Source organism: Sebastes fasciatus, chromosome 11 (genome assembly GCF_043250625.1).
Source record: "Sebastes fasciatus isolate fSebFas1 chromosome 11, fSebFas1.pri, whole genome shotgun sequence".
Taxonomy (NCBI): domain Eukaryota; kingdom Metazoa; phylum Chordata; class Actinopteri; order Perciformes; family Sebastidae; genus Sebastes; species Sebastes fasciatus.
The window spans coordinates 17,490,067-17,510,997 of NC_133805.1; the positions used below are offsets into that span (position 1 = coordinate 17,490,067).

A 20,931-nucleotide genomic window follows, 5' to 3' on the forward strand; every position below is an offset into this window, starting at 1 on the left:
CCGTGCGTCGTTTCCGAAGCCGAGGGGCGCTGCCAAATCGGCAGTATTTGACAAGTTGGGAGTGAGACCGGATTGTGACAACACAATGATTCTTAGTTTCAGGTGATTATACACTAATGTAAACACAGTTATGAAAATCATATTCCATTTCTGCTAATAGATCCTCTGAAGTGTTACACACTGTCCCTTTAACTGTGCAGCACGCTCACCAGTTCAATCACTACTAAACACACAACTCTTTATTTTCAAAGGTTCTTTTTAAATTAGTTTCTTGGCAGTTTTTTCCTAAAATGTTATTTATTTTCCACCACTTATTCATTCATGTTATACTTATAGATTTATTCAGTTTAAACAGTTGAGTTGTAAGTGCCTTGCTCAAGGGGCACAACAAAAATAGATGAGGAGGAAAATAGATAATGACCAATATTCCTCCTTTAGTCTGCGTTTTAGCACCTCTCCAGGAATTTGAATCAGTTGTGTTCTTGTCTCAAGAACCTGTCTGTTGTAAATCGTTTCATGATCAGCAATCACAAAAGAATGAGGTGAGATCAGAGTGAGGTTGGGGGGGGTAAACGTGTGACGTCTTCTCAGTGTTCCGGGATGCTTCTGTCGCACCACGAATAGCTTTCCATACTATAATAACTCTGCAAGGCAACTCAACCCGGCTGCAGCCCTCACAAGGGGCGCAGACAGCTCGGAAGCTGCATGATGCCAAGTTTAGTGACGGGTTTAACCAGGTGGAGAAGCTCAGAATAGCTCGGACACTGACTGATCCAAATACCTAAGACTGAGTTGCAACATTAAAGGGTCTAACGACCTCAAAGTCAAGTGCGTCACTCTTCATCTTTACTGGAACTCGCTGCTCTATTTTATATAGTTTTGACAGTTTATAAGTGAGGCGAGTGAACGCTGGCACCAGAGGAAGACCCTTTAGTCTACATTCAGCCAACCCAGACATAAGCACGAATAAATCTGCTTTGGTTCTTTCTTTAAAGGAGTGTTTTGAATTTACAGTAAAGTTACAATATGGGACAGCAAAGCTCCAAATCCTCCATAGAAGCTCGGGTGATTTTCCAGCGCGTTGGCGCAGTGGACATGTACCAGAGAATGGACTCATCATGTTCTACTCCAGCCTCCGTTGTCTGCATTCAGAAGAAGGTGACCAGTCAGTCGGCTTGTCTTCGCTCTTCCCCGCGGACACTGGAGAAGTCAACAGCCCATTCTTGGACCCAGAGCCGCTGTGACGCCGAGGGGCTGGTGTACGTCATGGACAACCCAACCGGTGGCGTGTGGCTGAAGCCGGGAGAGAAATATACCAGGTCTTGATGCAAAAATCTCCAGGTGAAATGCATGACGGATTCTTCGAGGGAATTCAAGTGAAGCATTCTGTGCTTGGATGCACTCTGTGTTTCCTTAAAGCTCTGGCGTCTCCCGAGCAGCAGGTGTTGCCACTGATTTGGGTTCCTGTGCTGCGGTGCGTCTCCATGGCGCATCGACACTGCAGCAGCAGTGTGGAGTCAAGGTGGATTTAAAGGAAGAGTTGTCTGGACTGATCACTGTGATTTATTGATTTAGTCTATATGAGACATTCATATATTCAGTGTCAGACTGCACGAGAGGAAGATGATGAGAGGAGGTGAAGAGTATCATGTGTCATGCGCACTGAGATAACATGTTTTCTTTGGAAACTAAGTTTTGTTTTGTTTCCAACATGTCTGCGTGAGTTATCTCTGTGTTTGTAAGAATGGATACACCTAAGTCTTATTTTTTGAAAACATTTTCAGATATATATGTGGAGTTGATCAAATGAAAGAAGGGAGTTTGGGATAAATCAGTACTGAGAGTTGGATTTCGGGTGTAAACGCATCGTGGTGACAGCTAATATCAACCACTCTGATGTTTACATGAACTAGAGTGGTTTGTAAGTGCACTTTGGCCAACTGTGCCAAGGTGAAAAGTGCATCCTTCCAATGGCTGACCAACCATAATTTATTTTTCCTTCCTTTTTATTTGACTGCATCCTCTTTTTTAGAATGCAATATATCACCGAATGTGATACCATAGCACAAAGATTTTTTTTAAATGAAATGTTTTTTTATCTGAATGTGATGGACTGGAGGTCAGTGCTGACTCACCTTTAGATTTAGGACTTGATGTTTGGCCGAAATGTCTCTCAGAAACTGAAGGGTGTCACAGCAGCATAATGTCCAAAGGGGCTTTTGGCTCCTTTTGTTTTTTAGAAGCTCTGGAAACTTTCAGGTGGTTGATGGGAAAGTTGTGGTGTTGTGTGAGTACAACATCCTCTTGACATTTGAGGATGTCAGGATTGGATTGTATAAACTGTATGAAATGTATGTTGAAATGAAGGATTTATTTTTGTATTCTATATGGAGGAGGTTAACGCTGGTTCAGAAAGAAACTGCATTTATTTCTTTGGCAGATGAAATCCGGATATTGTTCCTTATGTTTATTGTCACTTACACTGGGGCAACTATTGTGTTGTATATGTGATTAAAACTGGACTGAGTCAGAATGTCATTTCAGGCAAATTATTGTATGTGTGCAACAATGTATTCAGCGCACTGTGCACCACGGTCCTATTAAAAACAACAACAAATGACTTCTTTTACCTTTGTTCTTTCTAATTTAGAAGAGTGGGTTTTATTCTTAGAAATCATATTTACAGCAGAAACAAGCCACAGCAACGAAAAAACTTTTGAGCATGAATGTACCTGATTATCCTTTAGACTCTGTGAACTTAAGTAGCAGAATGTCCTTCACTAAACTAACTTATAACCTTTTGTAACCTTTATGCATGACAAGGCTATAGCACGTTGCCATTGCATTCACCGCGGAAGAACAATATTGTTTTACTGATGCAATAAGTTTGCATAACTCTACTTATACAGCGTACATAAACAAGGGATATCCTCTAGTTGGTGCACACTTTGCCCCCTTATTGTCACTTACACTGGAGCAACTATTGTGTTATATGTGTGATTAAAACTGGACTGTGTCAGAATGTAATTTCAGGCAAATGATTGTAGTGTGCAACAATGTATTCAAGCCACTGTGCACCATGGTCCTATTAAAAAAAACAAAAACAAATGACTCCTTTTACCTTGATCTTTCTAATTTAGAAGGTTTTATTCTAAGAAATCATATTTACAGCAGAAACAAGCCATAGCAACGAAAAACTTTTAAGCAAGAATGTACCTGATTATCCTTTGGATTCTGTGAACTTAAGTGGAATGTGACCTTTGACCTTTGATGTCCTTCACTAAACTAACTTATAACCTTTTTTAATCTTTATGCACGACAAGACTAGCACGTTGCCATTGCATTCAACAATATTGTTTTACTGATGCAATAAGTTTGCATGACTCTACTTATACAGCGTACATAAAAAAGTGATCTCCTCTAGTTGAAGCACACTTTGCCCTCTGTGTGTGGCGTCTTATCGGTGATGCATGTTAGTCAGCATGGAGCTATAATGGCTCATCTATTAAACTCAGGGCAACGCACTAAGCAAACACTGAGTGAAGCAAGAGAGAGCAGAAAGATGTGCCTATCCCACTTGAGTTGACTGTTTTGCCATGGGACTGCGAGGATCTAAACAACCAGATGCCCAAGTTCTCCTCCTGGGCCTGGACAACGCTGGGAAGTCGACTCTCCTCTACAAACTGAAGCACAACATTTGTGTAGGCACCGTGCCAACCATTGGCTTCAACGTGGAAATGTTCGAGGCGAGGAAGAACAGTAAGAACATCGCGTTGACTCTCTGGGATGTCGGTGGTCAGCGGAAGATGCGAGAGCACTGGATGAGTTTCCACCAGGATGCAGCGATGGTGGTGTTCGTGGTGGACAGCTCTGGTCGGGAGCGTCTGGAGGAGGCGCGCAGAGAGCTGGAGAAGACGCTGAGGAGCGAGCAGCTGCGAGGTCGTCCTCTGGTTCTCATCGCCAACAAACAGGACGTGAACGGAGCTCTGACCGTCACTGAGCTCAAGGACAAGCTGAACCTGAAGAAGATCTGCTCGGGTCGGGATTGGTTTGTTCAGCCTTGTTCCGCATCGACGGGAGTTGGAGTTGAAGAGGCCTTCAGACGAGTGGTGCACATGGTCAAATAAAACATTATGGCGGAAGTAGGCAGAACGTTTTTTTTGGCATCATTGGGCGAAAATCTCCATAATAACCTTTCAGCATTTTGTAATTCAAGTGTTCTGGGAGATAACTAGACTTCTGCACCTCCTCATGGCTCTGTTTTCAGGCTCTAAAAATAATCTAACCCGGGAGACCTTGGCCAGTCACAGGTCATTTCAGAGAGAGAGCGTTCCTATTGGCTGTGTTCTAGCTGCTGGGCGGTGCTTGGTATTTCCTCAACTGATCTCAACATGGCTGCCTGGTCACAAACTTTCTCATTTTACAGCTAAACAGTACACTACAAGATGTTTCTGAAAACATTTGAGGAGAGAAAAAGACATTACAGTTACAGAATATTGATTCAGCAGTCCCATCAGGAGAAGAGGACTTCACCATTCAGGCCCACCCGAGGGATTGTGGGACTAAACTCTCAGTAAGCTTAATATCTTTTATGGGATCATGCAGCTCAAGTGGACTTGTAGAAAGTCTGTGTTCAGTGACTGGGTTTAGGGTTAAAATCTTATCTTTAGGGCTGCAACTAACGATTATTTTCATTGTCGATTAATCTGTGGATTAATTTCTCGATTAATCGATTTGGTTGTTTGGTCTATACAATGTCAGAAAAATGCCAAGATGACGTCCTCAAATGTCTTGTTTTATCCACAACTCAAAGATATTCAGTTTACTGTCATAGAGGAGTAAAGAAACCAGAAAATATTCACATGTAAGAAGCTGGAATCAGAGAATTAAAAAAAAATGTAAACTACAAGATGTTTATGAAAACATTTGAAGCGAGAAATAGGCCTTACAGTAACAGAATATTGATTCATATTTGATCAGCGCTGCCTAGTTTGACCGTTTGATCGGAGTTTGCGAATCATGACAGCTGCTCAGAGACGGCAGGCTCCAGCTCGGCTCTGATTGGTTGTTTTCCTCCGGTCTGTGAAATCTTGCAGATGCCATTAGCAGCACCGGAGGACACCGAGACACATGATTTTTTTTCAGATTACTTGTCTCATGCACTACTCTCAGGATATAGTGACCGTTTTATAAAAACAACTTTTTAAAATCATATTTGCTCCATTTCTACCCACTGCAGCTTTAAGATGTATTTATATAAAATGTGGTATTTTCAAACCATTGACAATGTGAAAAACGTATTTTGAAATATGTTTGTAAATCTAAACTCCTTTATACCAACAATAAATCATATTTAAAGAGATCAGATCTTTTCTTTTATATCACAGTTGGAACTACAGAATATTACAAGCTACTTCAGAGTGAGTTAAAATATCAGGTTACCTCTTATGACACTATGATGGATACGACAGGAAACACAAGATACCATGAAGTCTATTACGGTGCAGTAGAACCATCACAAAGAAATGTGCAGCATGTCTTCTTTCAATTATTAAACAGAGTTCGATTATCTCACTGAGCCATTTACACAACTATCCTATCATAAAGCATCTCACTGATACATCAATATCAGCGAGATAACAAAGACAGTGCATGTAGAGTTTGGTGATATAGAGACTGCTGCAGTTGTGAAAAAACACCTTTGGCTGGTGTATTAATGAATTTATAAATGTTGATAAATCATTTTTACAATTACCCATCCAGTCTGAAGTGGTAGGCTGGGTAATATGGCAAAAATCATCACGATACAGGTCATTCAATACCTCCATAATGATAAATATCACGATATAACATGTTTTCTGGTAATTCAATATGAAATAACCACATGGTAAAGCCTATTTTTGTATATTCTTGTGTGAATTAAATCCTTGACAAATGAAAAGTAGAACAGTATTTTCTCATTTGAAGAACTTTAACATAACAATTTTAAGTGAAATCATAGAGAAAAAATGAATAATAATAATAGTCATTTATATATATAATGATATATAGAAATTATATAGAAAAATATATACGATAGATATTTTTATAACGTTTTGACTATATATAGTATATATCTCATCGTATTGCCCAGCCCTAGTGGTAAATGTTGATGAAGTTAATATTTTTAGTGTCCAAAGGGATTTTTCACGACATGGCAACCTCACATATTTAATGCATTATTATTATAGATGATGTATTAACATTAGCAAAGCCATTAATAAAACGTGCCTTATAAGAAAATGAAGGAGACTTTGAACTGATGCATTCCTCAGGAACAAATGCAGCAGTGAGCGATACAATCGTTGTGCCAGTACAGCAGTAGGTCATGTCATGTATGTGTCTTTCACAGCAGAGACACACAGTGGAGGCTGCTGCAGAGGAAACACCAAACAACACCCTGTATGGACGGTCTGTTTGTGTGTTTCGGAAATGTCCATTATAATGAATCTATAGTGAAACCCTAATGTTTATCCATGATGTCCTGTATGTCATGTACACTGTAAAACAAAAACATTTTTTTACAGTTTTTTTCCAAGACATTTTACATTTTTTGTCTGTATTTCAAAATGACAGAATTTTTTTTTAAAAATTACATGTTTCATTTGTGATTTATATGTAAATGGTCTTATATTTACAGTATTTTTTGTAATCGTAATTATCTGCATTAAACTTTTCTTGATCATTTTTAAAGATAATTATTCTGTTTTTAGATGTTAATGACTCTATTTTAACAATTAATTTATGTTAAAAGAAAAGGATTTCATGGAATTCTAAAAATATTTCTTGTAAAAATACAGATTTTTTTTTTGCAAAACTTCTGAGAGTTAATGTAAATTTAGGCTTTTGCAACGTAAAATTACAAGTTTCATTTGTGATTTATACGTAAATGGTCTTAGATTTACGGTGTATGACTATTCTAACAATAAATATATGTTAAAAGTAAATTATTTCTTGTAATATTACAGTAATAAAGGCTAATTATATAAAGATAATTACTGTGTTTTTGTTTTTTACAGTTTATTTTTTAACAGACATTTTCTGGCGCCCCTGCTGCCTGGAAAATTTCCGTTATTTTACACTTTTCTTTTTTTTTTACAGTGTATATATGCCTCTTCCACAGAGGCACCCAGTGGAAGCTGCTGCAGAGGAAATACCAGACAACATCCTGCATGGGCGGTCTGTTAAAATGTCAAATCTAGCGAAACCCTATAATGTATCCATGATGTCCTTGTCATGTAGCTTGTCTCATGTTTGACTCCGGCCATCCTCTGCTCCCATCCCTCATCGTCTCTTCATATGTGGGCAGCCTTTTGCATTCCTCGTATGAAGGCAGCTGAGCATCAACAGCAGCAGCAGCAGCTGGAACAGCTGGACACATCAGGCTGTCCGGTGTGCTGCTCTCCATCAGCGGCTCCTGGGATGTGGTACCAGTCGGGTGTCCACCGCCGTGTGGCTGTGTGGTGAGCTGCCTGGATCTGGAGCACAACATCCTCTGAACAAAGTATCCCACAGCGAAGAGAAGCAGCATTATGAGCACCCCGGAAAGTTTCCTGGTGACCATGGCGATGTTGTAGTAAGTCTTGTCTCCGAACTGCTTGCAACAGGTGACGACGGTGGCGTTGTTTCCCTGCAAGCAGCACACATGCTCATCTCGACAGATGTCTTGTCCGCATCTTCGGATGCAATAAACAACTGTGCGAGCAAGAAAGCAAACAGCAAACCAGGTCAGTGCTTGGCATTTTTTGTAGAGAAGCATCCTTGTTGTGTTCAGAGGAGAGAAATGATCCAGTGAGATGATTCACTTAAAGATGCGTTGAAAGATGCTGAAACCATCACCAACATGCCCAGAGACAAATACTGAAAAACGAACTAAAAAACCCCAATATGTCCAAATGTTCAATAGTCAGCACCCAGTTTTCAGCTACTCAGGCAGTTGAATGCCTCCTCTGCAACAACAGAATATGCTAATAAGCTTGAAAATTAACTCCTAAGTGTACTTCAATGTGCCCTTGATTTATTATGCACTTAGCGGGTGCCGTCCAGCAAACACAGTCCTACACACACACACACACACACAATGGCTTATTTATTGGATGTAAGTAAACAGGCGCCCAGGACATCGACCTGTCGTGTCGAAAGCACTGAGAAAAGAACCTGCACTGTTAAGACTTTCCCAGTAAAATAACAGTAAAGAACTGATGACAGCAGGGTTGCCTTTATGTTACTGTAAAATTAACATTATTATACTGTCGCTGAAATTTACAGCTTTGTACTGTTAATGAAAAATACAGTTTGAACTTCATTAATTTCACAATATTTGACAGTTAATTTACTGTTTAAAGATACATTATATAGCTGTTTTTCACCTTTCTTTTATCTTACTGATTTGTTTTAATGCACTATTTAGGTTGTATTTTTTACATACATTTTAATAAACATTATTTTTTGCCTAGATGAATGGACTTAGCAGGTTACAGACATAGGAATAGTCACACTAAATATAATTAAAGGCACTTGTTAGTGGAAAAAGGCTATAATAGACTTGTTGACACTTTCCCCAAAATGTCTGTATGGCTATAAGCACAGAATGCAAACCAGAACAACATGTGAGTGAAGAACAATAAAGCTAATTCACTGATTTTACAATCATGTACAATGTACAAGCCTCACATGTGCAGATCAGGTCCCAGAATTAAAAAAATACTGCATGAAACTGTTACTGATGATACTTTAGACAGTTGATCAGCAGTAAAGTGCTGTTTTTTAAGAATGCATTATAGTTCAGTTAAAAAACGGCCTATGAGCGTAATTTAACAGGTTTTCTTTTGTATTAACAGTAAAGCACTGTTTTTAGCAATAACGGGTTAATACTGTTGAAATTCTGCTGTAAATTAACAGCAATGTTTACAGTGTATGAGATGAATATATTAGGTGGGAGGGGACATTAAAACATTAAAATAAGCAGCCTGTATATGCAGAAGCCACTGTTGATGTTTCAGGACCAGCGCTCAGCTCAACACGCCCACTGGGCCAAAAAGATATCCATCTGTACCCGGACGAAAGCAATCCAATTTAAAACTATACATAGAATACATATATCCCCTAATCGCAGGCATTTTTTTGATTCCTCACTTTCTCCTCTGTGTCTCAAATGTAAAACCGAAATAGGTACCTTAACCCATTGCCTTTGGTCGTGTCATAAATCCCAGAAGTGATGATGATTTTAGGAATCCCAAGTACAAATATAACTACTGCAGCCAACAAAAGGTTATTTAACATTCTTACATTTGCTGCTAGAAAAAATATATTACTAAAGTGGATCAGTAATAAGAAACCCTCTGTTCAAGGCTGGAGTAAAGTGATATTTGAGATGGTCCCTTTGGAATATCTTACAAATATTCTACATGTCAAAGTAGATCAGTTCCACAATATTTGGCAGCCCTATCTGAATTATATTGGGCCTGATCTCTCTTCCATTATCTCACAAGGAGTCTCTTGAACATGAACTCGTATATCCTGTGACTTCCCTGCACTATGGACTATTTCCCATGACCTCCTATATACATTTTTTTTTTATCTGAGCTGTACCAGTGTTTTTTTTAATTTTTTTTATTGTGTTTCTGAAAATAAGAAAACCCAATAAACAGATTAGTGAAAAAAAACAAGAAAAAACACGCCCACTGAGAGGAGATAATGAGGGGCGCTGTCCGAGGTGCTGACACAACTAAACCCAGATTAAAATGCTCCAAGATGGCAAGAGCACGAAGGATTTTCCATTTGCAATATTAATACTCGTGTACATACTTTAGGGGTCAAGTCAGGTCTTTCCTTTAAAAGGCTGCAATGGTTTGGTAGAAGTCCATTTAGGCTGATTAGTAGATATGATGCCGTAACTGCTCCAACAGCAGTGGTGCTCACAGGAAAACCAGTAATAAGCACTTTTTCCAGAAAATCATTCTAATGCAAATATAACTTACAAGAGTTAAGTGACCAAAAATCACACAATTAGCTAATTCCCCCCCACCCCCCTGGATGTGGCAGCAGCAAAGGCAACATTTTATATTGCAGCCTATGATGAATCAATAAAGTGACTACATGATGAGTAGGCTGCGGGTAGTAATGGAGGGAAGTGCTCCCTAATAGCAGGCCTGCTTATCTCCTCTGATCAAAATAGCTGGTATTATGTTAGATGACTCTCTACAGTGGATGTCAAGAGGATGCATTGTGTGTGTATTTGTGGTAAAATGCACAAACAACACATCCTTTCAACATCCTCTTCTGCTGCTCGGGGCCCCATGAGTTTGAGTGCTTAAAACTCGATGCTAATTAAATTGTTTTGCTGAGAACTACAGGATGCTGGATTTAGTAAAGATTGGATATCAAATAATTGTGATAATTGTAAGGCTCGTGTGTTTTTCTGTAAAGCAGGTGAAAATGCAAAAAGCAAAATATTTATTGGAGAGAATAAAGGTTTGTCATTTTTACAGAAAAATACTGTTCTGGAAATGTGTAAATACTTTCACTTTGCAGAGTAAAGTTCACAGTAAAAACTTAGTTTCAGGTGAGATGGTATTTCGAATGATGAGCTTGACCTCTGCATTCACAGGGGTTGTGTCCAAAATGTTTTTGTCCTGTACAAGGCAGCGATGAAATCTGTTTTGTTTTATCCTCAGTCTCCACTGTGCTATCCTGAGTCTCAGGTGCTCCTGTTCTTTGGCGAAAGTACTGTTTTGGAATCGGATGGCATTGTTTCAACATTGCTGGATGGCAGGATGGTAACGGGTCCCAGCTGGATAGTTCGCTCTGTAAATACAAATTAAAAAATGTCAAAAGGGTCTTTTTCAGTTGCACCAATAGTCAAATTGGACATTAATAAACAGATATATTCAAATGTTATATCTGAATTCAACCTTCAATTTTTAAAAATCTTTTGTGCTTTCAAACTAAATACATGCTGTATATACGCCTATTGTTAAAAAAACATTAAGTCTGTAAAACAATCATTTAGAGTTCACCATTTTACAAACCATGTCATGCTAGGAGGAAGGCTAAATAACGCTCCAAAGTTGCAGGGAAAACTGGCATGGTGATTTTCAAATGGGTCCCTTGACCTTTGACCTTAAGATATGTGACTGAAAATGGGTTCTATGACATGCCCACTTTATGATAATCACATGCAGTTTGGGGCAAAAAACATGCAGTTTTTTTGCATGCAGTATAAATGTGTTATTTTCACCTATTCTAAAATGGTGTATTTGAATATTTTTGCATACTGGGATCCCTAAGCAGTCTTGGAATTACATAAATTGGGTATCACTGTAAAGCTGAGACTCTTGTGGATTCAATGAGCCCAATTGTATTCATGTGTGATGATGTTAGTCCCATTAGTAGCCATTTCATTGTAGTGAGTCCATTTTTAAAAAACTGTACCTCACTGTATAAAATGACCTGTGGTGACCTCTAGGATAATCACAGCCTCATGAAACTTTACAGCCACAAACTATAAACCTAGAGCTTTCAGATGATGGATGGCTTTCCTAGGTATACTGACAATAAGGGGGTTTCAGAGCAGTTTCCAGAACAGAAGTGCTCGCCATCCAATCGCCAAAAAATGCAATTCTTGCAGAAATCTGAAAATGTCAAAAGTTTTTGATACCAAATCACAGCATGGCTTTTTCTATAGTGTTCCTCAAGGTCTTGGTGTCTTAATGTGGTATTTTGGAGGGATATTGATCATTTTTATCAATTCTCAAGTGGTAAAAATGGTTAAATTTAGCACCAAATCTGTGTAACAAATGGTAATAACCCCAAAAATTGCTGTAATACATTATGAGACATAAGTGAGCATGGGAATGGCCATCATATACTTCTATCATAATATTCTAAGCCCTTCTACACTTTCACAATTCAGTTTAATTAATGTTTATTTTATGATTTATGACTAGAACAACTTCACACACAGTGCATCTCAAATTAATCTTCAGGTTCCCAGCTTTCAGATGATGTACACCACTTCTATGTGACATTTAGTGTTGACAAAAATAAATAATAAAAAAAAAGTAATAAGAATGTAGTAAATGCAATATCTGCTGTACTCACCTGCTTTGTGCTCTGCTCCTCTCTTCATCAACCCAGCAGAGGATTGTTGGGGTTTGTTGTGTTGGCTCTGGTGCACTCCTGGACGAAAGCGGAAATAATGAACAGGGCGTTGTTCGGGTATGTTCTGGACTAAACTCTCCTGTGAAGTCTTGGAGGGCCGTGCTTTGGTGCTGATGGTAGTTTCAGGGGGTTCTGTGGGCGGAGGTTCCTCGACCCGATGGTTGAGATCGCAGCTTCTACATGCATGGTCGTTCCCATCAACTGACCTCCATCTGGAGAAAGAGAAAATATACAAAATGAAGGGAACTCGCATGTGTGAAATTAGTGAGATCATTCATTGCACCTCATACCATGTTTTACACACAGGAGAACATTTTCAGATGGCATTTAAGTTATTAAGTCATTAGTATAGTACCCGTTCTCAATTAGAGAGCAGGCCCTGTTTTGAGAGCTGACACCTAAAGCGACTGGAACAGCCTTCACGTAGCAGGTTATGTAGACCTGTGGGAGAGAGTTTAGTGTGAAATACGACCAAGCTCCTCATGTGTATTGAACAGAATAATCTAACTAATGCATGTCTTAGTGTTTCTCTATTAAAAAAGGTGTATTGTCCAAAGTGCATGCCAAAGACAGGAAAATTAACCAACCTGATTGCTGGGCTCCTGGTAGAACCTGAAGGCCTCCAGCTGAAACCTCAGCTTGTGCTCTTCAACTCTCGGTAGAAAACGGGAGCTAGAGTTCGTCAGGTACGCATCAGCAAGACATCTGTTAGGGCAGCAAGAGAAGACAAATTAAGTTCAAAATAAAATCACAAAAAGTAGAACGATGATTTTAACTATAACAATCTTGTGGTGGTAGGTTTTTAAGATTTGGTTGTGGAGCTCACCCGTAATGCTCTATAAAGTCATATCTTAATGTAGCCTCTGCATCGGGAGTTGCTGTGGCAACGCAGTGATCAACGTAGACTCGCAGGGGCATGTGGTTACCGACGATGGCAGTAACTTCAAGAAGAATGGGGTCCCCCAGGAAGTAGGAATAAGATCCTCTCTCAAACTGCCAATCATCTATGGAGATTAAAAGGACTGAAGAACTGAAATTTGGTTGTACAACAGGCATCTTGAAAGAGAAGCATTAATCATGAAAACTGTAGCAACACACTGTTCAGAAGATGCATGAGAATAAAAAAAAAGATGCTCTATTAATGATATCCTTTAATACCAGTCATGAGCAGCAGATTTAAGTCTATCTGATCCTCTGCCGAGAGCCTGGACACAGAAGGAACCCAGGTGGGATGCAGGGAGATGGCATCCACAGCATACCTCCTGAAAACACACAGCCCGTTATACATTTCTGTTTAAATGTCCAAGAAGGCACAATGCAATATTAAATCACACACAAATCCAAGTGGAGTTGGGAGTATACAAAATAGGCTTCACCACGACTATTTTTTTATTGATTTACCGGAAAACATGCTATATCGTAATATATATCGTTAGAGATAAGAAATTACCTATATCGAGATAGAAGATTTTGGCCTTATCGCCCAGCCCTAAATCCAAGTAGCTGGTTCCAACAGTATCAACATAAACGGTGCCAAAAACATACAGGACTTACTTTTCATAATGACATTCAACTGGAATAGTTGCTCCGTCCAGTCTAAGCAAACCATCAGATGAAGGTTCAGGTGAGTAGACCAGAACATTAGAATAGATAATCTTCTCTTTTGTCGACTGAAAGGAACAATGTTAGTCTTTCAGAGTAAATCTACACAGCAGTGTAACAAGATAAGTAGAGCTGCAACGTTTAATCAAGGAAATATGATTTAAAAAAGTTATTTTTATAAAATGGTCACTATATCCTGACAGTAGTGCATGAAACAGGTAATCTGAAAAAATTCATGAGCTTCTGTGTCCTCCGGTGCTCCTAATGGCATCTGCAAGATTTCACAGACCGGAGGAAAACAACCAATCAGAGCTGAGCTGGAGTCTGCCATCTCTGAGCAGCTGTCAATCACTCACAAACTCTGATCAAACGGTCAAACTAGGCAGCGCTGATCAAATATGAATCAATATTCTGTTACTGTAATGCTTATTTCTTGCCTCAAATGTTTTCAGAAACATCTTGTAGTGTACTGTTTATCTGTAAAATGAGAACGTTTGTGACCCGGCAGCCATGTTGAGATCAGTTGAGGAAATACCAAGCACCGCCCATCAGCCGGAGCACAGCTGATAGGAACGCTCTCTCTCTCTAAAATTACCTGTGATTGGTCAAAGTCTGATTTTTTAAAGCCTGAAAACAGAGCCATGAGGAGGTGCAGAGGTCTATTTATCTCTCAGAACAATTGAATTACAATATGCTGAAAGGTTATTATGGAATTTTTGCCCCATGATGCCAAAACAAATTGTTGCCTACTGAAGCTTTAAATTGTTTTTAATTCTCTGATTCCAGCTTCTTACATGTGAATATTTTCTGGTTTCTTTCCTGCTCTATGACAGTAAACTGATTATCTTTGAGTTGTGGATAAAACAAGACATTTGAGGACGTCATCTTGGGTTTGGGCATTTTTCTGACATTTTATAGACCAAACAACTAATCGATTAATCGGGAAATTAATCCACAGATTAATCGACAATGAAAATAATCGTTAAATAGCAGCCCTAAAAATAAGATTTTAATCCTAAACCCAGTCACTGAACACAGACTTTCTACAAATCCACCTGAGCTGCATCATGATCCCATAAAAAAAAAAAGATAGAAAGCTTACTGAGAGTTTAGTCCCACAATCCCTCAGGTGGGTCTGGATGGTGAATTCAGCTTCTCCTGATGGGACTGCTGCACATGAACTCCCTTCACCCAGGCGCAGATGTCTGCCGTCCACCTGTAGACCTGTCTCAAACATGTCAGCCTGCACCACCACCCGAATCGAGTCCGGGTGGCAGTGGACCACCACAGGCCGAGGCCTTGCACCGAGCACCGGGCTCTGCTGCTGCTGCTGTTTACCTGCAGTCACCTGAGGCTGCTGGATGTCTCCATGAGTCCTGGCGCTGCTTGTGTGCACTAACCGGCTCTCTGTGAGTGTGGAAAGTGAGATAAGGACGATAATAATCCACCAGGAAGAGGTTCTCTGAAGGTTGCGGTCCATTCTTGGCCTCGGACAGGTTTGTTTGGAAGGAGCAGCCTCAGGTAAATATCACCACACCTGTGAGTAATCTGCAGTGATCTGAACTCCTCAAACACACCTGGGCGCAAGGTGTGACTGATTATAATCATGTGTCTGCGCATGTCTGTTTATCATTACCTGAAACGTGTCAACATGAAGGTGTTTAGCATTTTTACTTTATGTAATTAATTAAAAACCTTAGATAACAACTTAATTTGGTAACATGATCCTTTTGGCCAAGCTATATACTATTTTCCCACTAGGTGGCACTAGCACACAACTGCACACATAATAATGATAATAAATAATAAACTTTATTTGTATAGCACCTTTCCAAACATAGTTACAAAGTGCTTTACATAAGCTAAAATAGTGCAAACATCAAGATAAAAAACAATACAGAATAAAAACATAAAAACATAGGCCAAAATAAAATGTTGAACATAAGACTTTTGTACAAAAAGTCAATAATAATGTAATTTAAAACAAGGGATTGCTATAAAAAAGGCCTTCCTGTAAAGGTAGGCTTTGAGGCCTATATCATATCATATCTGCTGAATTAAATGAAGTAGTTTCATCTGAAAGATGTTAGTTTGTTAGTGTTCTTAGTTTAGAAGTTTGTTTTTGGTTTGAGGTTTTTTCTCTTAACTACAGATGACATGTTATGGAAAATGATATTGATGCATTTTGTAATCTAACAGTCTGAAATGTCAATGATGCAGGAGAAGGGCCTGCAGGCTGCTTGGGAAAATCTATATTAATATTGTCCTAAAAGATGCTGAATTGAGCATCAGTCACAGATAAGGCAGGAAGCTCTTTGTAGAAAACATGCAAATACAACATAACCTGTCTTTAAATCTGCAGTATAGGCAGAATGTTTTTGGCATTATTGGGCAATATTGCATATTGTAATTCAAGTGTACTGAGAGATAACTAAACTTCTGCACCTCCTCATGGCTCTGTTTCCAGGCTTTAAAAAATCTAGCCTGTGATGGGAGACTTTGGCCAATCACAGGTCATTTCAGAGAGAGAGCGTTCCTATTGGCTGTTCATTCAACGGAGACAGCTGACAATCACTCACGAACTCTGATCAAATGGTGAAACTAGGCAGCGCTGATCAAATATGAATAAATATTCTGTTACTGTAATGCCTATTTCTCACCTCAAATGTTATCAGAAACATCTTGTAGTGTACTGTTTAGCTGTAAAATGAGAAAGTTTGCTCCGGCTGGTGGGCGGTGCTTGGTATTTCCTCAACTGATGTCAACATGGCTGTCGGGTCACAAACTTTCTCATTTTACAAAACATTTGAGGCAAGAAATAGGCATTGCAGAAACAGAATATTGATTCATATTTAATCAACGCTGCCTAGTTTGACCGCTTGATCGGAGTTCGCGAGTGATTGACAGCTGCTCAGAGACGGCAGACTCAAGCTCAGCTCTGATTGGTTGTTTTCCTTCCGGTCTGTGAAATCTCGCAGATGCACCGAGGCACGTGATTACTTTCAGATTACCTGTCTCATGCGCTACTGTCAGGATATAGTGACCGTTTTTTTAATCATATTTGCTCCATTTCTACCCACTACTGCTTTTAATTAGCTGTTTTTAAGCAGGTTAGTGCATTAATAATACAGCAGTTGTTTTTGTTTTACCACCTTTTTGTCATGTTATAAATGCAGGAAATAGTATTCCCCTCGATATAGCATTTCTTTTCCTTTTGTGTTCTGAAACCAAACCTACACTCTTGTGTGTACTGTGCAGAGATAGGTAGCCTATATTATGGGTTACTTGCAGTCATTCAGTGTTTTATACATATTTTGTATTCTTATTAACAAAGTATCGATGATTTTAACACATTTCTCTGCTTTGTGAAATAGGAGTAGCGGTATGATAAGTGTTTTTGCCCAGAGATAGCTCTATGGTGCCAAACATTTTATTATTATTATTATTATTATTATCACATGTATTCAGATATCCTGCTCGCTCTTCCTCTCCTGTGTCTGTCTCTATTTTCTGTCAATTTTCTGACGCGTTTTGAACGTCATAGGTCTCTCTCAACCCCAGCAGCCACAAACCTCAGTTGTGTTATATTTCACTTTCAGTAGGGTTTTTTATCTGCCCTTTCAAAACATCATATCACAAAACAAAGTGCCCAAGCTGAAAGTTGAGCTGAACAAGTGAACACAAATCAGTTCAGTTAAAACATCACAACTTTATGGGCTATCTGTGAACTTACACTAAATGTTCAACAGAGTGACACCTGACCTGACTATCTGCTGTGTTCCCGTAGACCTCTAACGTTGACCTAATTGTAAAGTCCTCTGACTCCATTTCATTTTGTTAGTTTCTTATTTATTCATAAACCCTAAACCAGACACTGGATATGTCTGGACTGACTTTCACATCCTTCTGTGACGTTACTATGGTCACCTGAGTTGATAGTAAGTTGATTATTAACACTGGACTTTCCAAATGAAGTGTGAACAAACACTACGTTGCGTTTTGTCAGCTGGTGGCGCTGAGGTGGTTACAGGAAAATACTGTCGCGTGGATAGTATAGTCAAATGGTCAAAGGAAGTCACGTTTTTAGGAATTTGGGACCGTCGTGAATGACAAAACCAAATTCTAATTTCCTGTAAATCACATTATATTGTTGTTTTGTTGCTGTAATAGAGAGAGGGGAAGTCCAATGACTGACTTTGATCAATATATACAAGCTATGAGTATAAAATGTCACTGTATATTGTCTTTATCAAGGAGAATATTACTTAAATCATCTCACAATAATACAATTCATGTAATTAAAATGAAAAAAACAGTGAGTAAATGAATGATACATTAGCAGGATTTATGCAGGAAAAAATATTTATTTGGTGATTCTCGAAACCAAGTGAAATACAATAAATACAAAATAAATAGTCCAAATATATAAATAAATAACATATAGTCTGTAAATACACTTTATAAAAGAGTACTTTAACACATCATTTTGATGCCAAATATAAATTACATGACTAAAATAATAAATATGTGTTCTAAAAAGTCATAAAGTAGCCTGAAGTGTTTTCTAGATCATTTAAATGTAACATGAACTGTTACTGTAGTTTATGTTATTTGTAAGTAAAATGGTTCTGCATGTTAGAGCTCAAAGACTCATTTAGTGTGTTCACCAGAGTTCATGTATGCCATGACTCTGTTGATCGTGATACTGCGGACCTGGAAGCCCTTCAGCACTTTGCAGAGGCTCAGTCTCTCATCGTAGGTGCTGGGACGGTCTGCAGCAGGCTTAAAGAAACACAGGGGTGAAATGATTTATTATAATTACACAAAAGGAAGTTTACATTTGGAATACCCTGTTCAATCTATGAGTCTTTGACAAGGGACTTTTTTGATACCTTAGTCAGTTAAAAATATCACACAACATTATCTTAAATCATGGTTATGGCGTGCATTAAGAGATCTCTTACCTCCTTTGTTGGCAGGTCTGTTGGCAGGGACCATGTAAAGCAGTTCTGTAAACAGAAAATGTCTTTCATGAACATTTCAATATTGCACAAGATGTAGCTATCAATCCATGTTTCAGTTATCTTTTATCAGAAACCTCATATACATTTTCACATGTATTGTTATAAACATATATCTAAAACAGATGGCAGAGCTTGTAGTAGGTGATTTAGTCCCTCGTGGTAATAGTATTGGTGCAAATGCTATTAAACAACACTGCAGCTGAATACTGTCGGTGTAAAAATGATTTACCTCCATGAGCTCTCTGAGGCTGAACAGAACAGTTGGAGCCAGTAAACTGTTGGGGTCCGGCTGAGCAGCCAGGAGTTTGTAGTGGTGACGCAGATCCTCCCTGATGTTTGTCAGACATGACTCCTGCATGGAAATACAGCAAAGACTATTGTCAAGACAATATACATATAGTGTACACACACTCATTGTACAATGTAATGCAGTCCAATAGAACAGCCCCGTCGTATAACATTTGTCTTTATTAAACTCATAATGTTCAGTTCTTGTTGACACCTGTCAAAAATGTGTTAATTCAATTAAATGTTTATTATTGAGGTCATTGTTAAAGGTGGCGTTGTACTGGACTAATATTGTTTTGAGAGATGCTTCTATTTTTAAATTCTTCCCATTTACATACAGAATAGTGGTGTCAAAAATATCAATACATATCGATACTGAATGTTTGAAACAGCTTCAGTATTAATTTTCCACAGTATCGATACACGGCAAACAGCTGCGCTTTCTGCTCTCTCTGCTCTCCGACAAAGAGTTGACACACACACACACACACACACACACACACACACACACACACACACACACACACCGCTATTTACCTTTTAATAAAAATCTAATATTTTATGCCCTAAATGTTGTGTACATTTTCCCCTGTGGTATAGAAAAAGGTATCGAATATCAATATTTTTCGTATTGTATCGAACTTAGAAATTCCAGTATCATAACATTAATACGGAATATTAGAAACACCTCTCAGTATAATATTATTACTACTACTACCTCTAATAATAATAATAATAATAATCACAATAATATGCAGTCCTGTACAACAACATCTTTAACTATGACCTAAATTTGATTAACACCTCTATGACAGTGTCAACATTTGTAGGCATCATAACAGACTAAGTGGCAGAACAATAGTATCAGATAGAATTAGGTGTACAATAGGTGTACCTAATAAAGTGGACACTGAGTATACATATAGGCTAAACTCAGCAATATACAGTTGCTGTTAATGTGTCAAAGGTTGTTTCTTCTTATTCATATTTAGTGTGTACTAATATAATTCATAGGCTTTTTAAAGACACATGAAAGTAAAACAAATAAAACAATAAAAAATCACAGAGACAGAGCTCAACCTACCTGATCAAATTCTGACTTGACGATTCCTGAGCATGTTGATTCCTGTGGGACAAACACAGTTCAATTTAAAGTAATACAGAGGCGCAGCTACAGAAGAACAACCAAAGCGTCAATATATCTGGACACAAAATAGAGTTGTATGAGCTGCAACACATTCAGATAAAGTAGTTATTTTGTTTTTAACAATAATTCATTATTTTCATTTCTGAGTGTTTTTCCAAGCCTCATATTTATTTACCTTTGGTGCACACACAGACGGCGTGTTAGTCCCCGTGTTCAGCTCCATACTCTGCTCTGTGCAGTCGATTCCACTGAACAGGTCATTCTAGCATACAGATAAGAAGATAATGTTTTTAATTATAAATTGATGACACAGTGTAGAAATAAATCTTCATTTAGTTTAGTACCTGCATGAGTGTGTCAGTGATGTTCTGTAGGAGCGTCTGTGCGTAGAAAACACAGGAGTCTGTCACTGGTCCTTTACTCATCACTGGCACAGACTGGCTGATCTGAGGACAGCTGAGGACCAGGAGCAGCAGTGCAGGAGTGAAGTCTGACAAAAGAAAGAGAGAAAAATATAGGTACTTTTCAACTGCTTTGTTGCAAAAAGAAAATCATTTTCAGTCAAGGTACGTTATACTCACAGAGCTTGATGAATGGCATCTTGGATACGACTTCAGATTATTTTTGGTGTGACTGGACTCAGACATCCTTAAGTGTTTTATACCCACT

The 20,931-nt window shown here is 38.6% G+C and overlaps 3 protein-coding genes and 1 long non-coding RNA gene across 4 annotated transcripts; 2 read left to right on the forward strand and 2 right to left on the reverse strand.

Annotated features, from left to right (window-relative positions):
* The first annotated feature begins 3,202 nt into the window (after window positions 1-3,202).
* On the forward strand, window positions 3,203-4,280 carry arl14 (ADP-ribosylation factor-like 14). The gene has a single exon (XM_074651226.1). The coding sequence runs from the start codon at window positions 3,597-3,599 to the stop codon at window positions 4,125-4,127; it is 531 nt and encodes a 176-aa protein (XP_074507327.1). The 5' UTR covers window positions 3,203-3,596; the 3' UTR covers window positions 4,128-4,280.
* Window positions 4,281-6,178: 1,898 nt separating this feature from the next.
* LOC141777184 (uncharacterized) lies at window positions 6,179-10,039 on the forward strand. The gene is made up of 2 exons (XR_012595868.1): window positions 6,179-6,450; window positions 7,141-10,039. It is a non-coding gene; the product is annotated as an uncharacterized LOC141777184 (long non-coding RNA).
* A 432-nt stretch (window positions 10,040-10,471) lies between these two features.
* On the reverse strand, window positions 10,472-15,390 carry LOC141777182 (zona pellucida sperm-binding protein 3-like). The gene is made up of 8 exons (XM_074651225.1): window positions 14,906-15,390; window positions 13,756-13,871; window positions 13,360-13,463; window positions 13,028-13,205; window positions 12,789-12,906; window positions 12,557-12,642; window positions 12,142-12,413; window positions 10,472-10,845 (listed from the first exon to the last, which is right to left on the reverse strand). Exons 1-8 carry the CDS (start codon window positions 15,281-15,283, stop codon window positions 10,739-10,741), a joined length of 1,359 nt encoding a protein of 452 aa, XP_074507326.1. The 5' UTR covers window positions 15,284-15,390; the 3' UTR covers window positions 10,472-10,738.
* Window positions 15,391-18,298: 2,908 nt separating this feature from the next.
* LOC141776271 (interleukin-12 subunit alpha-like) lies at window positions 18,299-20,862 on the reverse strand. Its single transcript, XM_074649739.1, has 7 exons — window positions 20,844-20,862; window positions 20,607-20,752; window positions 20,438-20,524; window positions 20,200-20,241; window positions 19,057-19,179; window positions 18,768-18,812; window positions 18,299-18,585 (listed from the first exon to the last, which is right to left on the reverse strand). Exons 1-7 carry the CDS (start codon window positions 20,860-20,862, stop codon window positions 18,454-18,456), a joined length of 594 nt encoding a protein of 197 aa, XP_074505840.1. The 3' UTR covers window positions 18,299-18,453.
* Window positions 20,863-20,931: the final 69 nt, after the last annotated feature.

What these genes read in the sequence shown, in the direction of transcription:
- arl14 (XM_074651226.1), top strand. Translation starts at nt 3,597, where the DNA reads ATGGGACTGCGAGGATCTAAACAACCAGATGCCCAAGTTCTCCTCCTG.
- LOC141777182 (XM_074651225.1), bottom strand. Translation starts at nt 15,283, where the DNA reads ATGGACCGCAACCTTCAGAGAACCTCTTCCTGGTGGATTATTATCGTC. An exon ending in GACTTTATAGAGCATTACGG is followed by an intron (nt 12,907 to 13,027) that starts GTGAGCTCCACA and finishes CTGCCCTAACAG; the next exon opens with ATGTCTTGCTGATGCGTACC. An exon ending in ACCAGGAGCCCAGCAATCAG is followed by an intron (nt 12,643 to 12,788) that starts GTTGGTTAATTT and finishes TCTCTCCCACAG; the next exon opens with GTCTACATAACCTGCTACGT.
- LOC141776271 (XM_074649739.1), bottom strand. An exon ending in CGTCTGTGTGTGCACCAAAG is followed by an intron (nt 20,242 to 20,437) that starts GTAAATAAATAT and finishes TTTGTCCCACAG; the next exon opens with GAATCAACATGCTCAGGAAT. An exon ending in GCCTCAGAGAGCTCATGGAG is followed by an intron (nt 18,813 to 19,056) that starts GTAAATCATTTT and finishes TTCTGTTTACAG; the next exon opens with AACTGCTTTACATGGTCCCT.